We start from the raw sequence: 26398 nt of genomic DNA on the forward strand, positions 1-26398 counted from the left end.
TGCTGCCAATACTGTGTATGAAGTGCAGGACGTGACAGGGTAGACAAGGAGTCAGATGAATCTCATCTTTTATTCAGATCTACAAGCCTGACAGCTCTTACCACTTGCCAGATGGTGACAGGTACATTTAAAAAAAAATTAAAAATTTCTTTTTTTGACGTCCTCGCTTCTCTAACAAAGGAGCTATTTAAAAATTCAACATGCTCCCTTGGAAAGCTTTAAATAGTTTCTGAATGTAACTGGCATTATGCTGTAACCCAATATTAAATAGTTTTGGGGAGGAATTGTTTAAATTGTCGAGGAAAACCTACATTTAACTGTTACAAAGGAAAGGACGTGCTGCTGTCTGTGGGAGGCACAGGGCTGCAAGCAGAAGGATCTGGCCACCATCAGTTATCCTGGATGTGGGCAAGTAACCAGAGAAGGTCCCTATCTCAGTCAGGAATGTAGACAACTGTTATCTTCAGTGCACCATATCCTCTTTACACAACTTGAAGACATCTTGCTCTAATCATCCAGACAGTATCATGCTGCCTGTAGTCTGCAGCTGCTGAAAGTTTGGAGAGTTTTGAGCTTCAAGTTCTCCACTCCTCAAAGTCTTGCATGACCAGAAAATGTGAAGAGAGAACAGAAGAGGAAGGAATAGGTACAGAGCAGGATTTCAGTTCAACATTTTGAATTATTTTCCTTTATGGGCAATCAGATATCTGTCAATCTCCTGTAATTAAAAGCAAATCAAACAAAAAACTCTGTAGATAATTGTAGGCACAATAATATGTTATTCACTGCATTCAGAGACTTAGCACCCTGCTCAGCCCTCCCTTCCAGTATTTTGCACCCAGTGGTCATAGTGTGGCTTCAAACATTGCTCAGCTCTGCAAATATTAACTAGAAGACAGACAAAAATTTGCAACGCTTCAGATTTTTCTAGCAGAAGCTCAGGCTCTCCATATGAACATTAAAACTACTATCAGATGCAGAAACAATTAACAACTGTTTCCCAAAGTCATACTTCACTGGTAACAGCTTCTTATCCACAGCTATTTTGTTCTGTTTTCTTCTAAAATGTTTCCCTATGCAAGGGGAAGGTTGCTGTGAAGAAAACATTTGGCAGGTGGAAACAACACACATTCAGATACAGACAGGAATAAGACAGCTGAATGCCTGCTCTTCAGTTATTTAAAATTAATTCCCTATAATCATTAATAGGCTGGTGAGAGGAGTAAGAGAAAAGAAAAAGGATTGCTTGATGATGAAAATTAGGTTTTCCTACCCTGAAAGGTAGGTTTCTAACAAGGGGCAGTCAAGAGAAGCTGACATTGTTCTCCCTTTGGTGGGTGAAAGATGTGTCACAGCTTGGGAATTCCTTACCAGAGGCATCTCAAAATCTCTCTGATTCTCCTCAGTTAAAGATGTGGGAAAGGGCTGTTAAAGAAATTAGAGGGTTGGAGCTAAATGACCTTTAAGGTCCCTTCCAACCCAAACCACTCTGTGTTTCTATGCTGCCCAGAAGGCATGTGCAGGCCCAAAAAACAGACCAGAAAAATTCAACATTTTAAAACAAACTGGTAAGAAGTGATAAATATTTTCCAACTCTCAAGAGCAAGAAGAGCTCACACAACCAAGTGTAACCATCTCTGAAGTCACGTATCACTCACCAGGTCTATATTTTGCATGATGTCCTGGAAAGAGGGGTGAGTCCGAAACTGCTCGAACAGATCGCGCTTGTAGAGCAGAGCGTACACCAGGTTGGGGTTGTGATGGAGGGAGTTGGTCAGGCAGGAGTTGATGATCTCCAGCATCATTCGAATCACTTCCTCAATCACATTCAGGTCTTGAGCCTTTAAGAAAGGAGTGAAAGGTCAGAGTGCCCTTTTCCATTGTAAAATATTGAGTAATAAAGGCAGCGCAAAGGTAATTATTACTAATAAAGCTATTAGCTAGTAATCTCTCTATGGTGAGCAAATCTGGCATCCATGTGTCTGGAAAGGAATCTGTTTTCTCCAGAAATCACCAAAATTTTAATTGAAATGCATCATACTAGTACTCAGCCTCATAGCTTGATTCTCCCAACAGGAGCCATGACATAAAGCATTACCATATTGTAATCAGTCAAATTTGTAAGGGTTAAGTGAACACAGTCTTTTCAACCCTTCCTATTCTATGTAAAAGCACTTCTGCATATAATTAATTTATTACATTTTCTGTTGAGCCCCTATGCAGGAAGGAGGGATAGGGAAAAAGGAGAAAAAGTAACAGAGAAATAAAATACAGTGGGTGAAAGAGAAAAGCAAAGGCAGGAGAAGGAAAACTGGCTGTATCAAACATCACTGCACCTTCAACATCTGTCACTGTTACCAGACTCTTCCCCTTTGACTCTTTTTAAAAATTATTTTCTTGGCATTGAAGAACACTTGTAACAAATGAAAAAAGGAATCTCCTTTTGCAGTGCACTAAGCCTTCACACTAAGATTAACTTGTAGAGCTTTTCATTTTGTCAGTGCATTTGACAACTCAAACTTCCTAAGTTGAACAAGCATGTGAACTCCTGCCAGCTGCCTGGATTTCCCTCCTTGAGCTCCACATCAGGATATCTCCAATGCAGTTATTCTGACTGCAGAGCTGTCTGTCCTGCCTTGGAATAGGGTAAAAAAGGGGCTCTTCTACTTGTTTATATCATTTAGATTGTCTCCATCACATCAAACACTGGACTGTGAGACTTTACACGTCTGGCAAGAATGAGAACCATACTAAACCAGCTTGAGTTTTTCTGCTGGATATGAACAATGAAACCACCGACACTTCCTTTTGCTGACTGCCCACAAAGTTCACTTTCTGAGTTATCACAAGGCACTTAAATTCTTCACAAAAAGGCAGTACTTACAGCATTTTGTTGGGCTGCCATTCATTCTGCACACAGTTATTTTCTACTATTAAGCAGCACTGTAGGAATTGTCATGTGGCAGAAGGAACACAGGAACTTTCATTATCTTGTTTAGACTCAAAAAGAACAAAATTCTTTGCTACCACTTTGCTCTGCCTGCTTTCAATGGAAAGCAAGGGGCATTTCTTCCTAGAAGTGCAGCTCACAGAATCCCAAAATGGTTTGGGCTGGCAGGAACTTTAAAGCTCAGCCAGTTCCACCCCTTCTGTGGGTAGGGACACCTTCCACTGTCCCAAGCAGCTCCAAGCCCTATCCAGCCTGGCCTTGGGCACTGCCAGGGATGCAGGGGCAGCCACAGCTTCTCTGGGAAACCTGTGCCAGGGCCTGCCCACCCTCACAGCTGATTCCTTCCTAATATCCCATCTGTACCTGCCCTCTGGAAGTGGGAAGCCATTCCCTCTTATCCAATCTCTCTGTCCCTTGTCCCGAATCCCTCTCCCAGATGTGGCCCTGCAGAAGGCAGCACCATTCCCCTAACCTGCTGCTCCGTTTCTTTTGTGACACTGAGGACCATGAGGAAGTGAGATCCCATCATTATTCCCACACTACAGTCTGGTTATCCCCAACCCTTGTCTTCTACATGTACAAGGGAGATTTAAGTGGAAGCTTTTTGGAGCTCTTGTTTGAAGAGGAATATCTTGTGCACGCATTCCCAAAAAATTCCCTCTTTAGCAATGATACCTGACAGTGAAGGTTACAGATTTTTTTCTGAATGTATCTCCTACTTTTTAATGACTTTGCCACCTAAATTAGCATTGTAGTGTAGCTAACAATGACGGCAGAAACCCTTACAAAGCTGATTGCTGTCAATGGGATCACATTCCTCTATGACAAAAATAATTTTTACTTTCAAAATCAGGTGGTTCCTCTGCCTGTAGTTACCTCATTATTGTGCTATGAAGCATCCCAGGTAGGTGTTGTCAAGGGTATGTAATGGAAAATATTAGGCAAAAATAGAAATAACTGCTTCAGCTGGCATCTGAAGGAAAATCCAGACCTAACTCACCTGGGGAATGGTGCTTGCCTATCAACTCAGATTTACTGCAGAATATGCTGTCTTATGGTGTATTTTTAAAAGCTCTGAGCACTGGCATACTTCTGCCCCCAGTGCAGCAGGGTGGGCTGGTGACCAAGACACTATCCAAAAATACAGACTAGATGACTTTTACAGAAATATTATGATTCTGAGTCAAGTGAGATCTATCCAGTTACCAGAAAGGTAACAAACTGCACAACTACTTTTCAAAAACTAAATGTCTTTTTAATAAAAGGTGTTCAGCCTAAACCCCAGGCACACAGCGAATTGAAACAGAAAGCATTGCTAACCATCTTCCAATAGGCTGCAGATTCTGCTAGTGATCAGCTTCAAACAATGAAAAGGTTCAGAGGTTATTGCACAGTAATTAAATTTAACATTTTTAAGAGCTGATGGACAGAATCAACCATCTGTATTTCAGCTACCACATTGCAGGTGCAAAATCTGGAACCCCCTCCATGAAGAAAAATAGGAGAAATACTGAAGATTTTTTACTCACAACTGACTACACAAAAAAGAATTTGTTAGAAAAACTATCTCCACAGAAGATAGAGAAGTGGCACTGAATCTCTGTATTGCACATACATTATCAGGAGAACTGTCTGCTCCTATAATTAGAGATTTAATCATTCCTAAGGGTTTAAAAGTTTTCAAAACAAAGGAAAAAACAAGCATATATCCAAGGACAGCATTTGGATAAGACAGCGGAGAAATGCTAATAAAATGCCATGTGGTTTTGTTGCTCTGTATCATCAGTATCAGGCTACAGACGCTCTGCATCCATACATGGTATCAAGACAGGTATAAATAAAGCAACATTTTGTTGTTGCAGTTTATCACCTTGTGTATTGCTTTCAGAGCAGCTGAACACAGCTGAAATGCTGAATGTGTGTGGCCAAGACAAGGACTAACACATCATCCTCAGCAGCCTTGTAAGACCATTTTTTTTTCTACTGGATTAGCTGTTATATGAAAATAAAAGTCAAATATTGATTTGTGAAAGGTAGACGTGCTTCAATCTATTGAACAGTATATTTAAAGGAGAGGAGTTAAAAGTTTCCTTTTGCTTACAATTGGCAAACTCAGTGTGGCACTCACATTTAAAAGTACTACAATATTCCTTTACAAAACAGGGCTTAGATAATGCCTCTGTCAACACCGATGTGTACCAGTCCTCCCACACCTATTTTTTTTTTTTTGTTTATTCCCATAGAAATAATTCTAAACATCAAAATATGGTTATAATTATTTCTATGGGAATAAACCAAAAAAAGAAAAGTGGAAGCTAAAAGCTCAGTAACAACACTGTGAGACTAAAATCATGCCTGCAAAGGGGATGGGAATGTAGGCACAGCCCTCACATTACTGTGGGTAGCTCTAGGTAGTCAGTCACTTCATGTTCCTTCTCAGGAAAGAAGTGAAATGTGGTGCTTTTCTGCAAAGATTCTAACTTTTAAGGCAAAAAAGACAGATGTTTAGTCATGTTCTAGATGCACAAGGGATAAACCAGCAAGTGACAGCTAAAAGACAGCCAGGTACATGACTGGGTAGTCTTTTGTTAAAAGTAAAAAACAACTAATCATGCCAGAAAAAAGAGAATGGAAATAAGCTGAGAGGATGCAGGGGAAAACATGATGAATGAGAACATTATCTGGGGAAAAACAATTTCAGTCTGATAAACACTATCAAGGAACACACAAAAGTTCAAAGCCAAGGCAAACGATGGGCAGAGCTGGATGTTCCTGGATCTGACCATCCTGGAATATTGCTGCTTTCTTTACTGCAATATAATTAATAATTAGCATGGTATCCTCCTGGGCAAACACTTCCACAGAATTCAACACTTACATCCTGATGTGTAAAACGACTTGAAAAGTATATGGCTTTTAAATATCAAGAGAAGTCAAGCAGCCTAACCATGAAACCCCAGGAATTTGCTCACAGTTAGTTCCTTACAGACATATTTACCCATCAAAAAAAAAAAAAAAAAAAAAAAAAAAAAAAAAAATCACTGTCAGCAGAGGATGCAAAAGCTCAGTGTCACCAAACACCTGTTTAATTTATGGTGCCCCATCTCCTGGTTCCCACAACAGAACATTCTAAATGCTCATCCTTTGACATGACATTTAATTTATTTTAATTATTGCAACCATAAAACACTGATTTTAAAAGTTCTATCATGAATGAATGCAAACCTCCACCCTCTGAATGTTACCAGTTCTGAGGAGATAAAGGGAGGCATGTCTTGTGTAATTCAGCTTAGTGTTGCATAACCATCCCTCGTGGTTTGTACTGTCGAATATAAACAGAGGCAAAATTATTCAGCTTTCTGTTTTCTTTCCTCCAAAGTTAGTTTATATAGAAAATAATAGCTGGTTGAAAGATCAGAATTTTGGTGACTTGTGATGCTATGAAACGGCATCAGCAAGCACGGGTGGACATGAGTTTCTCTTCCATGATGAAATTAGCTCCTTGATTAGCCCATTTTTTTTGACCGGAAGTCAAGCACTGCCCTTTTTCAGAATGGTACCCAGGGTATTGCACAGCATGGATGGTGACAGATTTCTTAATGACATTTTGCATTTTTGATCATTAACCCAGGAAGAAGATATGCAGCACACTCAGTCACAGTTGGCACAGGATGCCCAGAACTGCTGTGGTTGTTCCATCCATGGAAGCGTCCAAGGCCAGGTTGACCCTGGGATAGTGGAAGGCATTCCTGCCCATGGCAGGGATGGAACAGGATCAGCTCTAAGGTCCCTTCCAACCCAAACCATTCAGGGACTCTATTCCATGATTCTTAGAAGGATTAGTGAACAAACTTAACTCTTGCATCATGGCCACATGACAATTACAAACTTCAGACTATGTATTACAGATATGATTATATATTTCTTTACAGCAAGCTGAAATTCACTTAAATGCAATGATTTGGTTTTCCTCCCTTTTTGTCTGGATATATAGCAAATCCCAATCCAAAGCAATGAATAATTGTAAACTTAAAGAGGTCTACTTTCTAACTTTTTTAAAAATTGGAGATCTAACAGAGCAATTTTTCCTTTGTGGCAAGATCCATGTGAATGGTGTTATGCACCATATGACAACGGGTACAGACACCCAGGTCACTTGTGTGTACTAAAAAAAGCCACATTTCTCACTGTGCATTCACATCACAGCAATTTTCCAGCCAAATTATACTTTCAGCTAAATGACTGCTAATTACATAGTTAGCACGATAAGCAGGAAGAAGCTTATCTGCCTAAAAAAACCAAAACCTGAGCAGGGATTGGTAAGGGAGTACGCTACAACTGCACAGTGTAAATAGGGTAAAAGAAAACAACAGGACAACACACAGTGCTGAAGTCTTAATTCAAAGAAACCTGACAAAATAAACTGGAAATGTCACATGTAATTGCAAAAGAAATACTTGATGGAAATGCAGGCTGACAAAAAAAAACATGTCCGAACACAATTCTGAACTTAACTGCTTATGACAATGAATGGCTTTTAGTGAGTGGAAACTTGTTGCCAGTAATAAAATGCTTTGGCATTTGAATTTTCAAAAGTGCAAGTTGCTTTGTATCAAAGCTTGGTGGCTTTAGCTCATTCTGACCAACACTGCTGGTCCCTCTTCAGTGGAGCCAGGAGTGCACACAGCGTGCAAAAGCTGTGAAGCAGCTACTTGAAACAGCTGGACATGATGTAATAGTTTCCTTCCCAGGAACTACACAATTCACAGAAGGAAAACCATCTCGGACTCACCACTCTCCCTGCTAGTTCTGAGTGACCACTTAAGGACATCTGCTCCCTTTGCCTCTCTTGGCAACTCAGAAAATCCCAGGATGGTTTGGCTTGGGAGGGACCTTAAAAGCCATCCTGTTCCACCCCCTGCCATGGCAGGGACACCTTCCCCTGTCCCAGGTTGCTCCAAGCCCCATCCAGCCTGGCCTTGGGCACTGCCAGGGATCCAGGGGCAGCCACAGCTGCTCTGGGCACCCTGTGCCAGGGCCTGCCCACCCTGCCAGCCAGCAATTCCTGCCCAAGATCCCAAAATCTGTGCCTGCCCTGTGGCAGTGGCAGCCATTGCCTGTGTGCTGTCCCTGCAGGCCTTGTCCCCAGTCCCTGTGCAGCTCTCCTGGAGCCCCTGGAGGCCCTGGAATGTCAGGGAGCGCTGCACCATGTCTGTGTTGCTGCAGCCACACTGTGGGACCACCCATCATCTTCACAGCTGAGGCTGAAGGCTTCATATGGATGTAGGAATAGAGAAAAGGTGAGGGTGGAGGCTGCACAGGCAACTGTAATTATGGCTGCTCTACATGCTGAGCCCCTGTCCATGATGACTCACTATAGCTCTTCATCTGTAATATTTTCAGTGAGATTCAACAATTTGTGAATATAAATTATAAAAAATTATAGTCATAAACAACTACTTCCTTCATGACGCAGATATGACTATAAAGGCAATTTTGTCAGCAATGGGAAAAAAACCCAACATACATACCCTGCACAATTAACAGATATCAAAAGGACTAAGAATGCCAAATTAACCCCAAACAGACAAGTTCTATGATTTTTTTTTACCAGGGAAAAACCGACAGGAAAAATTTGGTAAACTGTTCCAGATCCATAATCTGCAGCCACACAAAGTATAGCTGAACAGACAGTTTCAGTTCATTTACATTACAGTTTTTTTTTTTTTTTCATCTGGCTTCGTACATGCTAAAGAATACTTCAATGAATTATGCTTTTGGACATGCAGTAGTTACCACCTCTGTCTGTAATGCAGCTATTCCAGATTTCAGGGTGGTACTCCTCAATCTTTTATGAGGAATAGACAATAGATGCTACAGGGAATTTCACCTTGATAACATAATTTATCAGCATCCACAATATTAATGATATAAATTTCCCTTTCTCTTTATAGTGGAATATCTATAGTTAAATATTTTCAAATAATTTACTTTATTTTTAGTTAGTTTAAAAGAAGCATATGTATCTTGTTTGTATTAGCTTTGGGGAGCTTCCAAGAGAGCTGTCTGAATTTCCTGCACTTTCAGCAGAAAATAAAACCTTCAACAAAATAAACTTGCTCTGCCAAAGGAGGGGAAGAACAGAATGGAATGAAGGAAGCTCACAAGAAAGCTGTTCTTACCCTCAGTAAGCAAAGCAACTTCAAAGCCAAGCCTTTGGTGACCAGAATCTTATCTTTATCTCTTTTACTGGCAATACTCTTTGGCTGTTCTACGTCAAGCTCAGACAACTTTTGGTGAAGTAGGTATTACGTGAAAAAATGCAGGGCCTATAGTGATTATAACCTCAAGAATTAACCCTGCCATCTCTGATCACTGCTTAGAAATGAAAGCAGAGCTGTCACACCAGAGCAAAGTTTGTTGCCAGACACTTTGCTAAATAAACTGTCCATCCTGACATTCCTCCTCTCCTTCCCAAGCAACTGGCAAGCTGAGACTGCAGGCTCTCAGCCACGCCGAGCCAGCCTGTGTGGGAGCACACTTCCCATGAGGAACACGGCGTTTCCAGCCCATATTCCAATGCCAACACCTACCACAGCCCATGACAAGGAGGAAATGCCATAGTGTGTGTCCTGTCCCAGAGGAAAAGGCCCAGGAGCAGTCTGCTCCAAAGCAAAACACACCACAGGACACCTGCCAAGGCAGCAAGCCCAACTGCTTTCCTGCTCCAAAACCCTGCTTTCCCAACTTTCACTGGCCCAGGAAATAATGAGCCATTTCTGAGGATACAAATATAGCCCAGGGAAGGTGCAGGTGCTCCACTGGTACTTCTTACATGACTTCAGCATACTGTGTTTGTTATCCAGTTGACCTACAGCTAATCCACTGCTCATCTCCTGCTCACCCCTTCACTTTTATCTCTTCTTCCATCCATGCCCTTCCTGTGTTTGAATTCCAATCCTAAACCACTTCACTTTGAAATATTTTAACTTATCCTCCACCTCCTTCAAAGGCAGACTCCAGAATCAATCAAAAATTACCATAAAACTTCCCACATTCCCTCAGTGCTTTATTGATTATTGGGGATGCTTCACTCTCATAGCCCTATGTCCTTTTTACCTGTTTACTGAGGATTTTGCAATTCCCAGAATCACAGAAACCCAAAATGGTTTGGTTTAGAAGGTTTGTTGGCAGAGAAACCTTAGACCAGGTTGGTCCAAGCCTCCCATGAATCAGATCAAATAACCTGATTTTCACCTGAACTAGCTTAGAAAAGGCAAATTACTCTGGAAGACATCTACCCAGAGTCAAGCTTCAGAGGCTGATCTAAGCCCACCAAGAAGATACAGCATAAGGGGGATCCACCACAATGCCCAAAATACCTGTAAGTCACCAGCTGGAAACTCAAACACTCCAAGACAGTATTCCCAAACCATACACAACAATGACAACAGAATGCAAACAGTATTTTGTAATACTGAACCCAATCACTGTCTAAGATCCCACAAAACCTGGGAAGTAACTGTTACTAGAAGATGACAACATTCCTACTAAGAAAATTAAAACTGTGAATTTTTATTTAGTCATACCATGCTTGAAATACTAATGAGGTTTTCTTGCTGTTGAAAGGAAATGAAGATTTCTCCATTTCTCCATGAAACTAAGCAGTATTCCCTAGAGGTATGGGAAGATTTTGTTTAGTAAGACTGGTAGAACAAGAAAGAACAAGTCCCATATGCAACCCCAACTCCACCATACAAAGGTAAAACAGATCATCATGATACAGGCTTTAATTAACAGAACCAATCTACCTTGAAGAGAGTTCGAGGACTTTAAAGACATTCCTCAAGTGAAAAAGTTTCTGATTCCAGCCCTACACATTCAGCTTAGCTGCAAAATGTCACCAGCAAAACTGTCTGGAGAAGTTACACAGCAGTAAGTGCTGCAAGAACTGAAACCTCGACATGATAACCATCACAGGATGGTTTGGTTTGGAAGGGAGAGAGACCACCCTGCTCCACCCCCTCTGCCATGGCAGGGACACCTTCCCCTGCCCCAGGCTGCTCCAGGCCCCATCCAGCCTGGCCTTGGGCACTGCCAGGGATCCAGGGGCAGCCACAGCTGCTCTGGGCACCCTGTGCCAGGGCCTGCCCACCCTGCCAGCCAGCAATTCCTGCCCAAGATCCCAAAATCTGTCCCTGCCCTCTGCCAGTGGAAGCCATTCCCCCTTGTCCAGTCACTCCATTCTCTTGTAAGAAGTCCCTTTCCACCTCGTAGGATCCCATCAGGAGCAATGCAGGTCTCATGTTGGACAAAGTTTCCAATTTACGCATTAAACCTAACAATACTATTAACAGCAATGTAAATAGCACCTAATGAAATCTGTAGACCTTAATGTGTATCTTAGAGATGATTTCTGATGACCCTCTTTGAAACAAGTGAGTGGCTCTCCAAAAAAGAGCAAATTTAACAATTTACTAGGAAGACACAGTTGCTAATACCGGCATTCATTTTTGTGTTTCAGTTCTTAGTTCACTCCAGATTTAAGCACCCTTACCATACTTTAATCCTTCTTTGGAATGGGCACTTATTTTTTTTTATCCTGTGTGATGTTAACTGAAGTACAGAAATGCATATTTTTATCATGAAGAATAAGATGGCAAAACATCACACCTTGCAAATGGCCAGAAAAAACCCCACCAATGAGAAGTTAAAACCAAACTGTTTTCTTCATGTTTTAGCTTCACACCTCCCAAACTTTACTACATACAATACACTACAGTTGCAGGAAGTAATTTATCCACCAGTACCCTACCACCCTCACTATATTATCAAATATTTTCTTCATCCTTGATATTATGCTTAGCAGTAACAACCGTGACACTCTCTGCAAAAGTATAAATACAACTATTAGCATGTTTCCTGTGAACTACCTGCTGTCACTCAAGAAATTCACTCAGTAATTACAGATTACACCAATACTGGAGTCAGCTCTGGGCCCCTCAGGACAACAGGGACATGGAGGGGCTGGAGCATGTCCAAGGCAGGGAACAGAGTGGGAAAAGGGCTGGAGCCCCAGGAGAGGCTGAGGGAGCTGGGAAGGGGCTGAGCCTGGAGAAAAGGAGGCTCAGGGGGGACCTTGTGGCTCTGCACAGCTCCTGACAGGAGGGGACAGCCGGGGGGGTCGGGCTGTGCTCCCAGGGAACAGGGACAGGAGGAGAGGGAACGGCCTCAGGCTGTGCTGCTGGAAGTTCAAGTTCAATAGTAGGGAAAATTTCTTTCAAAAAAAGGGCTGTCCAGCCCGGGCACAGCTGTCCAGAGTGGAGTCCCCATCCCTAGCAGGATTTAAAAGCTGTGTGGATGTGGCACTTGGGGACAGGGGTCAGTGGTAGCTTTGGCAGGCTGGGGGAATGGCTGGACTCAATGACTTTTCCAACCCAGACTGAAGAGGCTTTTTCAAACAAATGATCCTACAATTCTATGGTCTTGCAGATCCACCTTCAGTGTCTAAGTAATTTTAATTGAGAAGGTATTAAAACAAAATTAATATATACTGATCCCTGACTAAAGCTGTCAACTTCACAGAACCTGAATTCCTAAGTTCTCGTAAGGTTCCTCACTGATGAGATCCTGTGGTTCAGCATCTCTGCTATGACGCAGCAAAACCATCAATGCCTTGGAACTCTTCTCTCCCACTGAAAGTACCAATCTGAATAATTCTGACCCTATCTAAGAGAAAAAACTTCACACACAAGACTGTGTAATCCAAGTCCTCAATACAAACAGAGACTGAATAGAGTTTCCATAATTTCCATACTATCCAAGCAGAAGATTTTCCAGTCCTGATGACGCACAGGATGTCAATGGGAAAAGTCAGTGCTTCTCTCTACCCAGCAGCCAAAAGATTCTGTATTCCTGCCCTTGAGGTGAAAATTGCTATTGAAATTTCTGTGGGAGGTATAAAAAAGTCAGAAGGGGTTCGCAGAGCAGACATATCCATCATTACAATTCAGGGAATGCCAAGGAGGCAAGGGAATGGTATTACTGCTAAGGCAACACCTGTCCCTGCTTCCACAGAGCAAAACTCCTGCTCTGCTCAAATACCAAAAATCCCTGCAAAGGGACACTGAGATGGGTAAGACAACAACGGAAAAGCACCACAAAACAGAAAAAAAACCCCTCTTGACAATATTAGGCATGTCTAAAACCAGTAATTACAAAAAAGGTTGATTTAACCTGTTGCTGTTCATACAGAAGGTTACAGTGTGCACACAGGAAAGTTTTTATGATGGTTCAGTGCTAAACAGCAGCAGTGCATGATACAAAATGTCAGGTCCCAGATAGCAGACAGCTGACAAAAGGTTATGGCACAAGATTCCCAAACTCCTGCGAGCAGGAATAAGCTGCTTTACAGCCATCATCTTACACCAGGGCTGAAGAGAAATCATGGAAAATGCTTTTATTTCTTATGATACATTAAAAGATAACAGCATGGTTAAAGAAGTAATTCTTTATGACACCACTCAGCACAATGTTATATTCATTCTTTCAGTGGTGTTAAATATTTTGAAAATTAAAGGGAATAGCTTAACAAAGAAATGTGAAATCTATCAGAAAAATCGTATTATTGAGCTTTGAAGTGGTTTTCAGTATAAAGGAGATAAGTTCTAAGATTAGAAAATAAAAGAAAGTGGTTTTGTTTTCCTCTTACCCTACCAATTCTTCAAAACTAGTCGCTGCCAGTAAAAGTATCATTTATTCTATTAACCTGGGCCTGAAAACACTCCACGAACAAATTTCAACAACTGCTCTCTTGAGCTGTTGTACAGAAATTGTAAGGAGAAGAGAAATAGTCTTCTGAGAGCTGACAGCAAGCAAACCAAATAAATGGGGTAACTTTTAGATTAAATCTCTTTTCACTACATTCCATCTTATTTTTGAAATACATTTGGTCACAAAGACACTGCATCAGTTCTGATAAACACAGAAGTTGCTGACCACTGTGCTGCTAAATGTTCTGGAAGCACAGAGCAGCTGCAGCCTGAATGCCAAAAAACCAAACCTTTAACTGAGATGTGGAAAACCCAAAACTCACAGAAGATAATTGTAGAAGTCTGTGTACACAGGCACTTGTTTCAAAATGAACTCTGAGCAACAGATAGTATTTTCTCAAATTTTGTGGCAAAATGCTCTTGATGGAAATATGTAAAAACTGCATTATCAAACTAAATAAAATTTTCTGAAATATTTATGAAGTCTTGCCTGTTTTGGGACCTGAGTTAATTTTCTGTAGCCTGGTTCATAAAGCTCAGCAGTGACAGACAGGGAGAAGATGAGAGATTACTGCTGAAAGCCAGTGAAGCACCTGGGTATGTTGTACATCCATCCCAGAGTCCTTCAACTCTTCCTCACCAAAATTCTCTTTGTGATTATAACTGGTTAGCTGTAATTTACACTAACTTTTCTAACAAACTTTAATTAACTTAACACACGTTATAAGATGGCTAATTTATTGCAGAAAAATAATTTTATGTATCAGAAAAATTCCACAAAGCTTTTTCCCATGGGAATGTAACGTGATCTTCCTATTGACTCAATTTATCAAAATCTAGAAGATTAGTGTTGGAATGGGAAAACTTGTCATTATTTGTTCAGATAACTTTTTTCGGCTGCATTGAGTAAGCATCTTATTTCTCTGTGAGTGCCACAAATTATCTGCTGGTGAGTAGATGAAAGACCTGCCTTTGGGAACTGCAACATCCATTTTCTCCTCAGTTTATCTCGGGAGAACAGATATACTTCAGATAATGAGTCCTATTGCAGTGAATAAAGCAAACTGAACCTGCAATGTTACAATACATCTTATTTTCTCTAGAACAGGACAGCTGTTTTTTGTTATTAGCCAACATTATCTTTGAGGTCAAGGATTTGGGTTAACACACACACAAATGCTGGAGTGGAACAGGCTCTGTACACACCGTGCCAGCTTGATAGCAACACAAAAATGCATTGGAACACAGTGTCTTTGGAGAATATGTTGTTCAGTAGTGGACCCAGCTTGGGATCCAGCCTGAATATGAACAAGAGCAGCTCTGGAAGAGCTCCACCACATTCCAGTAACATATCTGAAGAGCAAATGGGGAATTAAAAAAAAAAAAAAAAAAGGTATCTTACGTGTCTCAACTTTGTTTCAGGGAAGTGAAGGCAATCAGACATCTCCCAAAAGTGCTGGGGATAACAAATACAGGAGGATTAAACAATGGCAATGTATTAGAGTCTTGTCTCCCCAGAGCCTTCTCTTCCCCAGGCCGAATACCCCTAGTTCTCTAACTCAGACTTTTTGCCCAAACTCTGGGTTATTGTTTCTATAATTAACCAATTCTGTGGAAGAATTCCTATTTATAAAAGCTGACTTAGCATATGAAATATGCAATGTATTCCATTAACTCACTTAGTTCCTAATCAACAAAGAAATGAGAAAATTAGGAGAAATAGCTGATTACATGAAAGAGAATTAAAAGTTTATCTTTTAAATTACACCTGTGAAAAACATTAGGGTTTTTATACAATTCAATAAAAATGAGTCACAGACTCTTATAAATTTCTGTTTTTTCTAAACACATTCTCTAAATTTTCTGAGAGGTTTTTCAGGAAGGTATTTCACAGAGAACAAGAATCCACTCCTGTCAATGGTGATAAACAAAATGTAAATTCTCCCTTTTACATTTCTTTAATGCTGTTTTCAGGCCAGGTGATGAGGAAATCAGTTTTCAGTAAGTGGCTTATTTTGCTGATAATCTGATAGTTCATACGAACAGCAGAGAGAAGCCTACCCTTTTTCAAAATTCACATTTGGTTTTTTATTTGTCTATATTAATAATTTTTCTTACCCAAACCTTTTTCTTATTCACTTCATACCAAGACTGTCTTTTAATATGGTTGACTCACTCCCTTTAAAATACTCTCCTTGCCTTCATTCCATCATTCAGTCTCCTGGCCACCCACACTGCCAATCAGCAGCAGTTGTGTAACATTACAGGTAATATTAACAACAGCCACCAGTGGGAGAATTGCCCTCAGCATGACACTGTGAAATGCTGCTCCAGGAGCACCAGACCACTCCAAGAAGATAAATTGTAAACTGATGATATTAACTTCCTTCAGTAACATGGACACAACTTGTAACTCTTCAGAGCTAGAAAATGGCCCTGTTTCAACATTTTATAGAATTATAGAACTGTTTAGGCTGGAGAAGCCCTCCAAGATGGAGTCCAACCATTCCCCCAGCACTGCCAAGTCCACCATCGACCCCTGTCCCCAAGTGCCACATCCACACGGCTTTTAAATCTCTCCAAGAATGGGGACTCCACCACTGCCCTGGGCAGCTGTGCCAGGGCTGGACAACTCTTTCCATGAAGGAATTTTCCCAATATCCACCCTCAACTTCACCTGAGGCCGTTCCCTCTCCTCCTGTCCCTGTTCCCTGGGAGCACAGCCCGACCCCCCCGGCTGTCCCCTCCTGTCAGGAGCTGTGCAGAGCCACAAGGTCCCCCCTGAGCCTCCTTTTCTCCAGGCTCAGCCCCTTCCCAGCTCCCTCAGCCTCTCCTGGGGCTCCAGCCCCTTCCCAGCCCCGTTCCCTGCCCTGAACACGCTCCATGTCCTTGCTGTCCTGAGGGGCCCAGAACTGGACACAGCATTTGAGGTGTGGATGTTTCAGTTCAGACAGATTTGAGCAGCATCTCCACAGGTGAGTAACTTCTTCCACTATTTTATCCAATGTGAAGCACACCATCTTTCTCTTAGTGCATGCTTCTCAAAATCACTGGGTCTCGATTCACCCTAATTTCTATTATTTTCTTTGTCTTCCCAGTGCCAAATCACAGATATCTGCAATGAAGGAGTCTAAAGATCTATGTTTGCTTACTTTTTTAATAACTTCTTAGTACCCTTTGATAGAAATGGATGGCTTTTATTTTAAACAACAACTGAAAACATACAAAAATCTCACTGGTTAGTCTGTAAATGTCCCTGTAAAATAGGAAGAGGACAAATTGGAAATGGAAGGTACAATATGTTCCGCCAATATCTCCTAGAGAAAAAGCAGCGCACAGAAATTCCAATTCCAATTAGATATTTAGTACCAAACAGCCTAAAAGGTTTGGTACATATTTTCTTCCTCATCCATTTCCTCTACTTTATATGGCTGCATGTTTAAAAAAACAATTACTGGGATGTTTATAACATATGGTCACATACTTATGGTTTTTAAGCACTACATTTTTCAATCAAAACTGTGCGTTAGGAACACCAGAAAATTGTTTTAATGCATTGTTGAAATAGATTGCTGTTATAAAAATAAATCCTACTCTTTGGAGAGCTACTGCATTAGGTTGTTCTGTTTGTCCGTGCACGTCTGACCAAGATGAACCATCCAGGTGAATAATTGGTTTCTGAGAAACCCTGAACAACCCACTCATGTGAAAGAGGCAGCAGGAAAAGCATCTAATGACCAAATCAGCAAAGAAGGGTGCTTTGGGGATCAGTACTGCTCCTTTTTCCATCCAAACACTTCAATACTTGCCATTAGTGTGAATAAAACAAATGTTGGTTTACATGGCAGTAATAAACAGTTTTATAGAGAGGCTTACGAGGGCTTTGTCTTAATAATGTATCACATTTTCTATCTACAGCTACATCTAAGACCCTTCTAAAATAGCAGCGTTCCCAGGCTTCCAGCTCTCTCAAAAGCAACCCAATTAGCTGTGCAAGAGAAAAATCAGCACACAATGTTCTCCTGTTTAACTTATGGAGGTGGAAAGGAACCCCAAGATCTCATTCTTTTATAAGACAAGCTTTTACAACTTCTTTAATCTTCTTTAAGTTTAATCATCTTCTCTTTCAAGGACACTCATTTAAGCAGTCTTCTCAAAAAACATGGGTTTTGAGTACAGAATTTGAACAAATGTCATAATTTATATCCTTTACTGCAAAATAATGACAATGTCCTAAAGCTCTAGAACTACTAAAGAAGAAAAAGTAAAAAATTATGATGTTCATGTTTGGTTTACTTCAAATGTTTCTAACAAACAAAACAAGGGGTTTTGAAATTACTTTAGCAGGTGTTTGCACTGCTAATGTCAGAAGTTCTTTTACTTATTTGTTCTCCTTTCTCATAAACCTGAAGAATGAAAGATTTTCAACCAGATGATCATAACGTGCTATTGTCACAGTAAATGTTCTTTCAAATCAAATGAATTTTCATCCCTACTTGCCAAAATAATGAGAATTTCTAAGTGAAATAAGGCTTAACACCATCTATATAACACAAACACCAGACCCAATGATGCTTTTGTGGAAGTCCTGGGTAATGAAAGACCAACACCCTTTTGAAGAACATCATCTTGATGTTCTTCAATGTGTTTGTCTAAAAATCTTTCACTCACAAGCAATGTATTTGTAAAATCTTTCACTCACAAGCAATGTATTTGTAAAGACACAGTAATGCAAAAGCCAGCTGCAAATAACTATTAGTACTTCATAGTAATATACAGAAGTTTAAACAGATTGAACTTTACCAACATCTTTTTTCACGGGGTTTTAGGATAGTTCTTCTGTTTAAGGATCATTTATGCATTTTCTTATGAAAGTTTCAGTTCATTTAAAGGAAAGAACTGATTAAGAATTCAGACAGAACTGCAGAATTCAGCTATTACTCAATAGAAAAGCTTGCTTTGATTTGGGTTAGGTTGGTTATTTCAGTCTATTCTAAAATAGCTATTTTTTGGTGATATAAAAATAGGGGGATTAGGTAGGAGTAATATTCTATAAAATATAATTCATCTGGAGGAGGGTATGACTAATATTTAGAAAAAGTATTTTTTCTAAAAATACTCAATACTGGAGACAGGCAAACCCAAGAATAACCTGGTACTGAAAATGTTACTTCATCAGCCATCAAGTCAGAGTAATCAAAAAGAAGGTATTATACTGCAAAATAAGGTGACTCTCCTTTTAAGTGCAACTTGAACAGCTAGAATCCACATACTATACAAAACCAACCCAGTACTATATTGCTTTACCATATGCTTTCATTAAACAACACCCTAATAAAAATTCTCTCGTATAATCACATTTTAAGTTTATTCCTCTGGACAACATGAGAAACTAAAAATTCACACACAAAAATGAAGTTTTTTAGACCATTAATGATGTATGGCTAAGGCATTAAAAAAAAAAATCTTACTGGGTTTCTCGATGACATTTTGAAATGGAAGAAAATAGAGACAAAAAAAATCCACTGAAGAGACCTAGGCAGTGCTTTGGGTGGTAAGTAGGTGGTTTCTGAATTTTAAAGAAACATTATGAAAAAACAAAACAAAACTACATTATTTTTTTCCTTACTCCAGTATTTGACAAATATGGACATATCTCAGTCAGCAGTCTTGATTTAATTTGGCAAAAGTTTCCCCTTCTGCCAACAGCGTATTCAGTTCTACATATTTTGTGAGTTCTTAGAAGTCACCACCAAACAGTACTTTACAGACTACCAGCTGAACAACATTAATTGCATCACACTAACTCTATTATGGCCGACCAGTTTATTTGGAGTAGGTTTAATTTCATTTCTGCATCATTTCTGGAGTCATCAGATGATTGCAGAGAAGACTTCCCATTTCTTCATGACAGCACACGTTTATAGGAGAACACTTCTATGTGATGGCAGAGCTCTGCATTAAACTGCTCTTTAGATAATTTAAAAAATCAGATCGAGCTGCAGGATACCTAATGTAATATTAGATATGCAAGCACCGAATATATTATAGGAGCTGATGAACTTAGAGGTCTTTTCCACTCCAAATGGCTCTATGATTCATAGAATCATGTAATCCTAGAATGATTTGGGCTGGAAATGCTTACAGATCATCTCCTTCAAACCCCCAAAACATCACAACATGTATTTAAAGGTCAAATTGTTCATATCATTAGTGAATAAAATACTTGTTTGCCACATACATACATAAAAATTAACTTCTCTGCATGTAACTGAATCTAGAACATTAATAAATTTTAAGTATGTTCCATTGTGTTTAAAAGACAACAAATACTGCAGTTCATGGACCTGATTTTACCTACTCTTTAGCAATTTCAAGTTTCTAAGATAAATATGGAGCTTTTAATTATAACAGACAATTTCTTCTCAGGAAGTAAATGACGCAAGGGAACCTTTCACATCTATTGATGTACAGGGGGGAGACTGGGCTGGTTCTCTCTTGGGGAAACTCAAACGAAGGACTATTTATGAAGTACTTGGAGGTTTGAATAGAATCAAATGTAATAACAAGATATAAGCTCCCACCCCCCCCAAAATTTCTTTTTTGTTGAAACCACTTTTGTAATACTGCTTTTTAATAACCCCCATAATGGCCGAATTAGAGGGACCCCAACTGAAGTCGTTCATCCCACATAAAACAAACATTGCTTTTTCTTCTTAGCTTTGTTTTACAAGCTACATTACTTCCAGATGACGCTCGAGGGGCCTAGGAGTTTCAAGAGTTAGATGGTTAAACAGACAGCTGCTTTCTATTTACCATATAAATCAGGGAAAAATCAAAGAAGAATCTAAATATTGGAATTCATTTAGCCCATTATGGAGCACAAACTGAGGGGGAAAAGAAAATAATACAGAAATCTCATCATCCAGATGCAAAGTTTAATTCTAGTTATCAAGATGAGAGAAAAACTCATCAACATTTGCAGAATTCCAGCCCTCCATGAAAGCCAGCTTTGCACAGTGGGTAAATTTACTGGATTGGGAAGGAGTCATGAAAAGTCAGCTCTGATTGGGAACTCTCCAGTACCACCAGGCTTTGCTACTGCAGACTTTATATATATAACTACACATTAAAACATATATTTTTATACATATACATGCACACACAAAGCTCACTACATTTGTATTTTTTACATTTTTCCCTTTGAGTTGCCAACATGCTTTTATTTCTATGCTACATAACCCAAAACCCAACAGATTTTGGACAGAGGATTAAAGGATGGCTCTCCATATATTGATTAACGTATCTATTAATATGAAGTTTGATATTACATTACAAGACTTCTATCCCAAATTTCATCCACCACTGACGTGCTGTTTAAATGACAATGCTATGTACTAAATAATTGAATATATTGCCAGTAATTTGGTTTATTTTTAGAATTTTTCCTAACACATTTAACCTTCATCTGACTAGAACAATTTTTTTTTTTAAACCCAAAATTCAGAAGGTAAGACTCAAGTGATGATGTCTGCCAAACTACTTCAATCTAATACTATACCTACATTTGATTTTTAATTTCCCCAATTTTTTGCATTAAGGAAACTGGTTTTTTCTCATCCTCATCAAGATGATGAGCATCAGCAAGAAAATGACATGAACTTGCCAAAAATGAAACTTTACTCTGTTCTTCTTCATAGAAAGAGTTAAGGAGAATCTCTCGTTACCAGCTGTAGTTTAACAAGCAGGGGAAGCACTCAAAAATCATAAAGAATACTATGAAATCCTTGAAAAGAAATGTTTGGTGTAGATGGTAGCACCAACAACACATCTGACATGCTGCTTCCCAAGAGACGTTAGCATGTCTCTAACCATGCTGTTAAGTACCTCTGACTTGATAAATTACATTAGGCTGTAATCAAATTACCAAGAAAATCGTTGATATGTTTACTTAAGTAATATGTCTTGATTTGAACTATAAGAAGCAAAATTCTCAATTATTTTATTACCAGTTTTCTTGTTTGCTAAACACTTCGGAAAACATGCTACCATTGACTGCAAAAAAGTAAGAAAAATAAACTTAAGTGGACTCTTCCCATTTCCAATTGGATCATATGTAATATTTCAAAACAGGTCAATGCTGCTACAAAAACAATGAATAATATTATGGCTTATGAAACAAGTAAATTACTTAGCGTAGAATTAGTCTAACAAAGGATAGTGTTTTTGAGGCAATAATGACAGGAGCTGGTTATTTCTGTCCTGCTGCCTTCTCCATCCTGCTCCTGAATCCAGCACACTGACAAGTTTACCAGGAAAGGATGGGGACACTGGTCCAGCCTCAATAAATGCAACAACTTGCTCTTTTCTTTTTTAAACACCAGAAAAACCCCAGCAAGAACAGTATCAAGGCCAATGGGGTCAGTTCCTTACTCCAGTTCCCAGCTCTGCTGTTACACCACAACCTGATGGCAGACTGCTAACTCACAAAAAGAACATTAATAAATGTGGTAAAGGTAGAATTCAGTATACTCCTACCCCCATCAGTGAGTATAAGCTAAGGAACTGTGTATTGGGTCAACAACTTACTAGAATATAGAGTACTACAGTTCAAACACACAGAATTTAAGACAATATCTTAAACAGCACCTAGAATACTTTTATGTGTATTAACCCTTGGATTTGGGTTCCACGCAAATTCCCATCTGGATTACAGAGCACAGTAAGAAAATGAGTGAAAAAATAGTGAGAAAGGCATTTTTAAAATATATATTTGGTCTGAACAGAACCTGCCAAGACAACTGTTTATTAGGCAAACTTCCACCTCCCAACGAACAAACCTGTGCAGAGCAGCAGGCAATATTGGAATCACCCTTTTCCTTAGCTCCACAGTGGGGTACAGAGGTAGAATGTGCTTCAGGACTTCTGACATTTCAGTCCCCTCCACTCCTACACTCCTCCTTCTTCTTACACATAACATAAACACAGGCTTTCAGAAGCAGAATATGCTGAAGTGATGAAATCTGGCCTCAACTTTTTTTAGTCAACTGCCTATGTTTCCAACTGAGCTGAACAATTTGGAGAGGAAAAAGAAAGGACCAGAAAGCCATGCCTTAACAGTTTTCCTTATTGTTTCAAAATACAGGCCATGAACTTAATTTACTCTTCCCCTACACCAATCTTCCCAAGTGCTCTCTTTCCCCCTCCCATCCCTACATCATACCAACAGTAAAAAGAAAAAAATATCAGTGGAGTCTCTAAGCCTCGTGGCTGTACTCCAGGGAGCTTTCCCAGCACTGTCAGCTGCATTGCTCAGCTGTCTCTGTACACAAGGAGACAACTTCATACAGAAAGCCTTTCCCCGGGCCTTTCCTTAACTGCAGTATTGTTTACATCCAGCAAGTCAAAAAGTTCAAAACCTGTATTTTTCAAGCATTATATTCTTACACACCCTGAAATATAGACCTTCAATGTATGTTATCCCATTCCTATGTGTGCCTGTGTGTTTTGCAGATGTGTGTCATGCTGTTTCCTTATTTAACTCATTAAACTATTGTACAAAATTATCTTTTTAGGTATCTTTATATTTAATGCTAGAGTAATAGAATATGCAAAGTCTCAGGCAGGAATATTCTGGATCATGTATTAGCTCTGAAAATAAAACAGTTGATACATTTTCATCCTCAAAAATCCCAAGCAAATGATAAATCAACTTTTCTTTCCTGCACACAGCACTGCAGTGAGGGTTCAAATGAGTACAGACCAAAGATACTTCAGCAGCACAAAGATATTATTCAAGTCCTCTCAAGATGTCTCCTTCTTCCACCCAAAGCAGAGATTTCCCAACAAAATTAAATACAAAATTGTTGCCTACTTGCGGGCATTGGCTCAGCAAACTGAAGGGAACTGTAAGTATCCATGTATTCAGAACATACTAATTTACCCCATGACTCCAGTACTCTCTCAGAGGCTCACTGGGAATTGTTTTCAATCATCTTTAGGCATTTTAGGATTCTGTGGATGCTAAAGCCCACTTTTTAAAAATGCCGTTTTCAATGGTGTGATTTAAATATTCTGAATTACAAATGGCTTGAAAAGCATGAGTTGACAGTAAGTCTCTTCCCTCTGCATAGCTGTGGTTTTGTTCTGCCATTTCTAAGTGTAATTCTTGTTTCTCAGAGATGTTTCAGACATGACATCATTCATACAGGTTCCTGTATTTTGATGTTGGTGGTTGCTCAGCTGCCACACTCTGAGAATTCTTTGCAGATTTAGGGATGTATGACTTGAATTTCGAAGCACCCATTACAACATTCATTTTGATACTCACATAATCAGGAAGTGGAGAGTCGTTTGAACCCAGGGAACCTCTCAAGGACTGCGTGGCTTGCTCCAGCACTTTGTTGTGTTTTTTAGACAACAGAGAAAATAAACTGGGGGAAAAAGAAATTAAAATACCTTCGTGAGAGTGTCCTGAAATAGTTGAGACTGTTCAGAATAGAAAGAAGTCTTATTACATACACAAAATTTTTAGAATGCAATGCACAATAGTTGTATTATTTATTTGTCTATTTAACATCTGGGTAAGCAACAGCAGAGTTTGTATCAGAAACATTCTATACAATATATGCTCTGAAGAACATTTTCTGTTAGTTACTAAATTCTTAAAAGTCAAACTGTCATAGAAGGAATGGAATACATGCAATTTTAGTTCATAAATAGTTTGTGTTCACTAGAACGCAATTTTTAAGTGCCGCACCTCATGCAATACATTGTAATATATACTTAACTATCTCATATACTATCCATTTTAATAACCTATTTCTTAGACAGGAGAAATCTGAGTATATGACAAAAGCTTTGTGTATTTCCAGGACAAGCTATTGCATTTTACTAGTACATATAATTTTCTAATTTATTTTAGCCTAAGTCAACAAAAAAGGGATTACCTTAGCTCTATAATCTGTTAAATCAGAGGTCCACACACATACAGAGAAATAAACATATTTTTCTTGCATTCTGGAAAAAAGCAGGGCAATGACACTCACAGAGGATGGTGTAACCTGATTTACAAGGAGAATGGTGGAAGTAGCAGCACTGGCAAAGACCACCAGCTAATGCTCAGCAGTAGCAAAGAGTCAGACACTCCTCTAAAGCCCTAGATAGCTCAAACATGGCTATCAATTAACAGATTAACCCAGCCCCTTATTGGAAGAGCTTCTAAGACCATCGAGTCAAACCATTTCCCCAGCACTTCCAAGGCTACCACTGACCCATGTCCCCAAGTGCCACATCCACTTTTACAGAGTGGCTTTTAAATCCCTCCAGGGATGGGGACTCCACCAGGGCTCTGGGCAGCCTGTAAAAGAACAATCCCTTCCATGGAGAATTTTTCCCTAACATCCATTCTAAACCTATTCTGGCGCAACCTGAGGCCATTTGCTCTTGTTAGGTGTCAGAAGTTTTTAGGCTTTCTGTGTTTAAAAACATCATTTGGACCTCTTTACTTCTTTTTGGAACATTACAGGACTCCTATCAGGTTTTCCTGGGATGACTATGTGTGTTTTAGAGGGTGGAATGGCCGGCTTGTCACCCGCTCTTGTCACCCCATTGCTAGCCAAGAGCCTCAGGAAAAGGCTTTTCCAACACTCCTCACAGCCACCAGGAATTAGTTACACTACCTCACAGCTATTAGTCAATACCATTAGAACATTCCATGTTCAAAGGGAAAGAAGCAACACAGAAATTAAGACACATTAGTAGCTTTCCTTTTCCCCCTCACAAATTCTGTTATTGCATCCACAGACTGAAACTTTTGTTCAGATCAATAACTGGATCTGCAAACTGGTCCTTGGTAGGAAACAGAAGCACTACTTCTGCAACCATGTGTATCCTTGAAGACTCAGATTTCAGAGATACTGTCATCAGCACCCTCTAGTGCTGTGGAGACAAAATAATCAGTTAAAACCAAGCTGGAAATGCTTATGGTGGGATGCAGCAACATCAAGTTAAATATGGTGTCTACACCAGAAGATAGAGATAATTTCACAAAGATGAATAATTTGGAATAAAGCAGATTTCCAACTAGTAGATTCTTCTCCAAAATACATAAAGCATTTTGGCTTTAAAGGAAATTTAAATATAAACAAGGAAGAGGGATCAAGATTTTGGTAAGTGCATGTGTTCAGTGCATGTGCAGAGGAAAATGAACATACAGTGGTACTCTGCATGGAATCAGAATAGCAAAAAAGTAAATTTATTTTTTCCACTAGAAATGTAGAGAATTGGGGAAAAGCAGAAAGGAAAATAATGGACAAATTATTTATTTATATATTCCTTAAGCGTTTTTTTAAATAATTAAGTGTACTATAAGTAGACTTTATGGCATGAGCAAGATCTAGGTGGCTGATTTCTAGTTACAAAGCAGCAGTGAAGAGGCTTTTGTTGTCTTTCCCCTTGCAAAGTTCTGCTTTCCAACCACAAACTCGTGTCCTTCACACCATGCTGGGACAATTCTTTGTAGGGACCACTGCCCATAACACAGACATCCAGATCAGAAAAACTCAACACAATTGTCTCCTTTATCCATTGGTAATCGTTCTCCAAGAGCCATCCTTTAGGTAAGCACAAGGGCAGGGATACATGGCAGGATTTTTCATACTAGATTTTTCATAAT

The 26398-nt window shown here is 39.5% G+C and overlaps 1 protein-coding gene across 4 annotated transcripts in view; it reads right to left on the reverse strand.

Annotated features, from left to right (window-relative positions):
* The window catches only part of DYM (dymeclin), a 206112-nt gene that overhangs the window by 40925 nt on the left and 138789 nt on the right, over positions 1-26398 (reverse strand). For 2 of the 4 annotated variants that reach the window (XM_041461667.1, XM_041461665.1), the window contains 3 exons: positions 24053-24155; positions 15125-15178; positions 1659-1841 (listed from right to left, as the gene is read on the reverse strand). In XM_041461667.1, coding sequence (XP_041317601.1) covers positions 1659-1841; positions 15125-15178; positions 24053-24155 — 340 coding nt within the window. The remainder of the gene's footprint in view (positions 1-1658; positions 1842-15124; positions 15179-24052; positions 24156-26398) is intronic. The other 2 variants (XM_041461668.1, XM_041461666.1) reach the window with 1 other exon arrangement.

Source organism: Pyrgilauda ruficollis, unplaced genomic scaffold (genome assembly GCF_017590135.1).
Source record: "Pyrgilauda ruficollis isolate IOZ18807 unplaced genomic scaffold, ASM1759013v1 scaffold150, whole genome shotgun sequence".
NCBI lineage: Eukaryota > Metazoa > Chordata > Aves > Passeriformes > Passeridae > Pyrgilauda > Pyrgilauda ruficollis.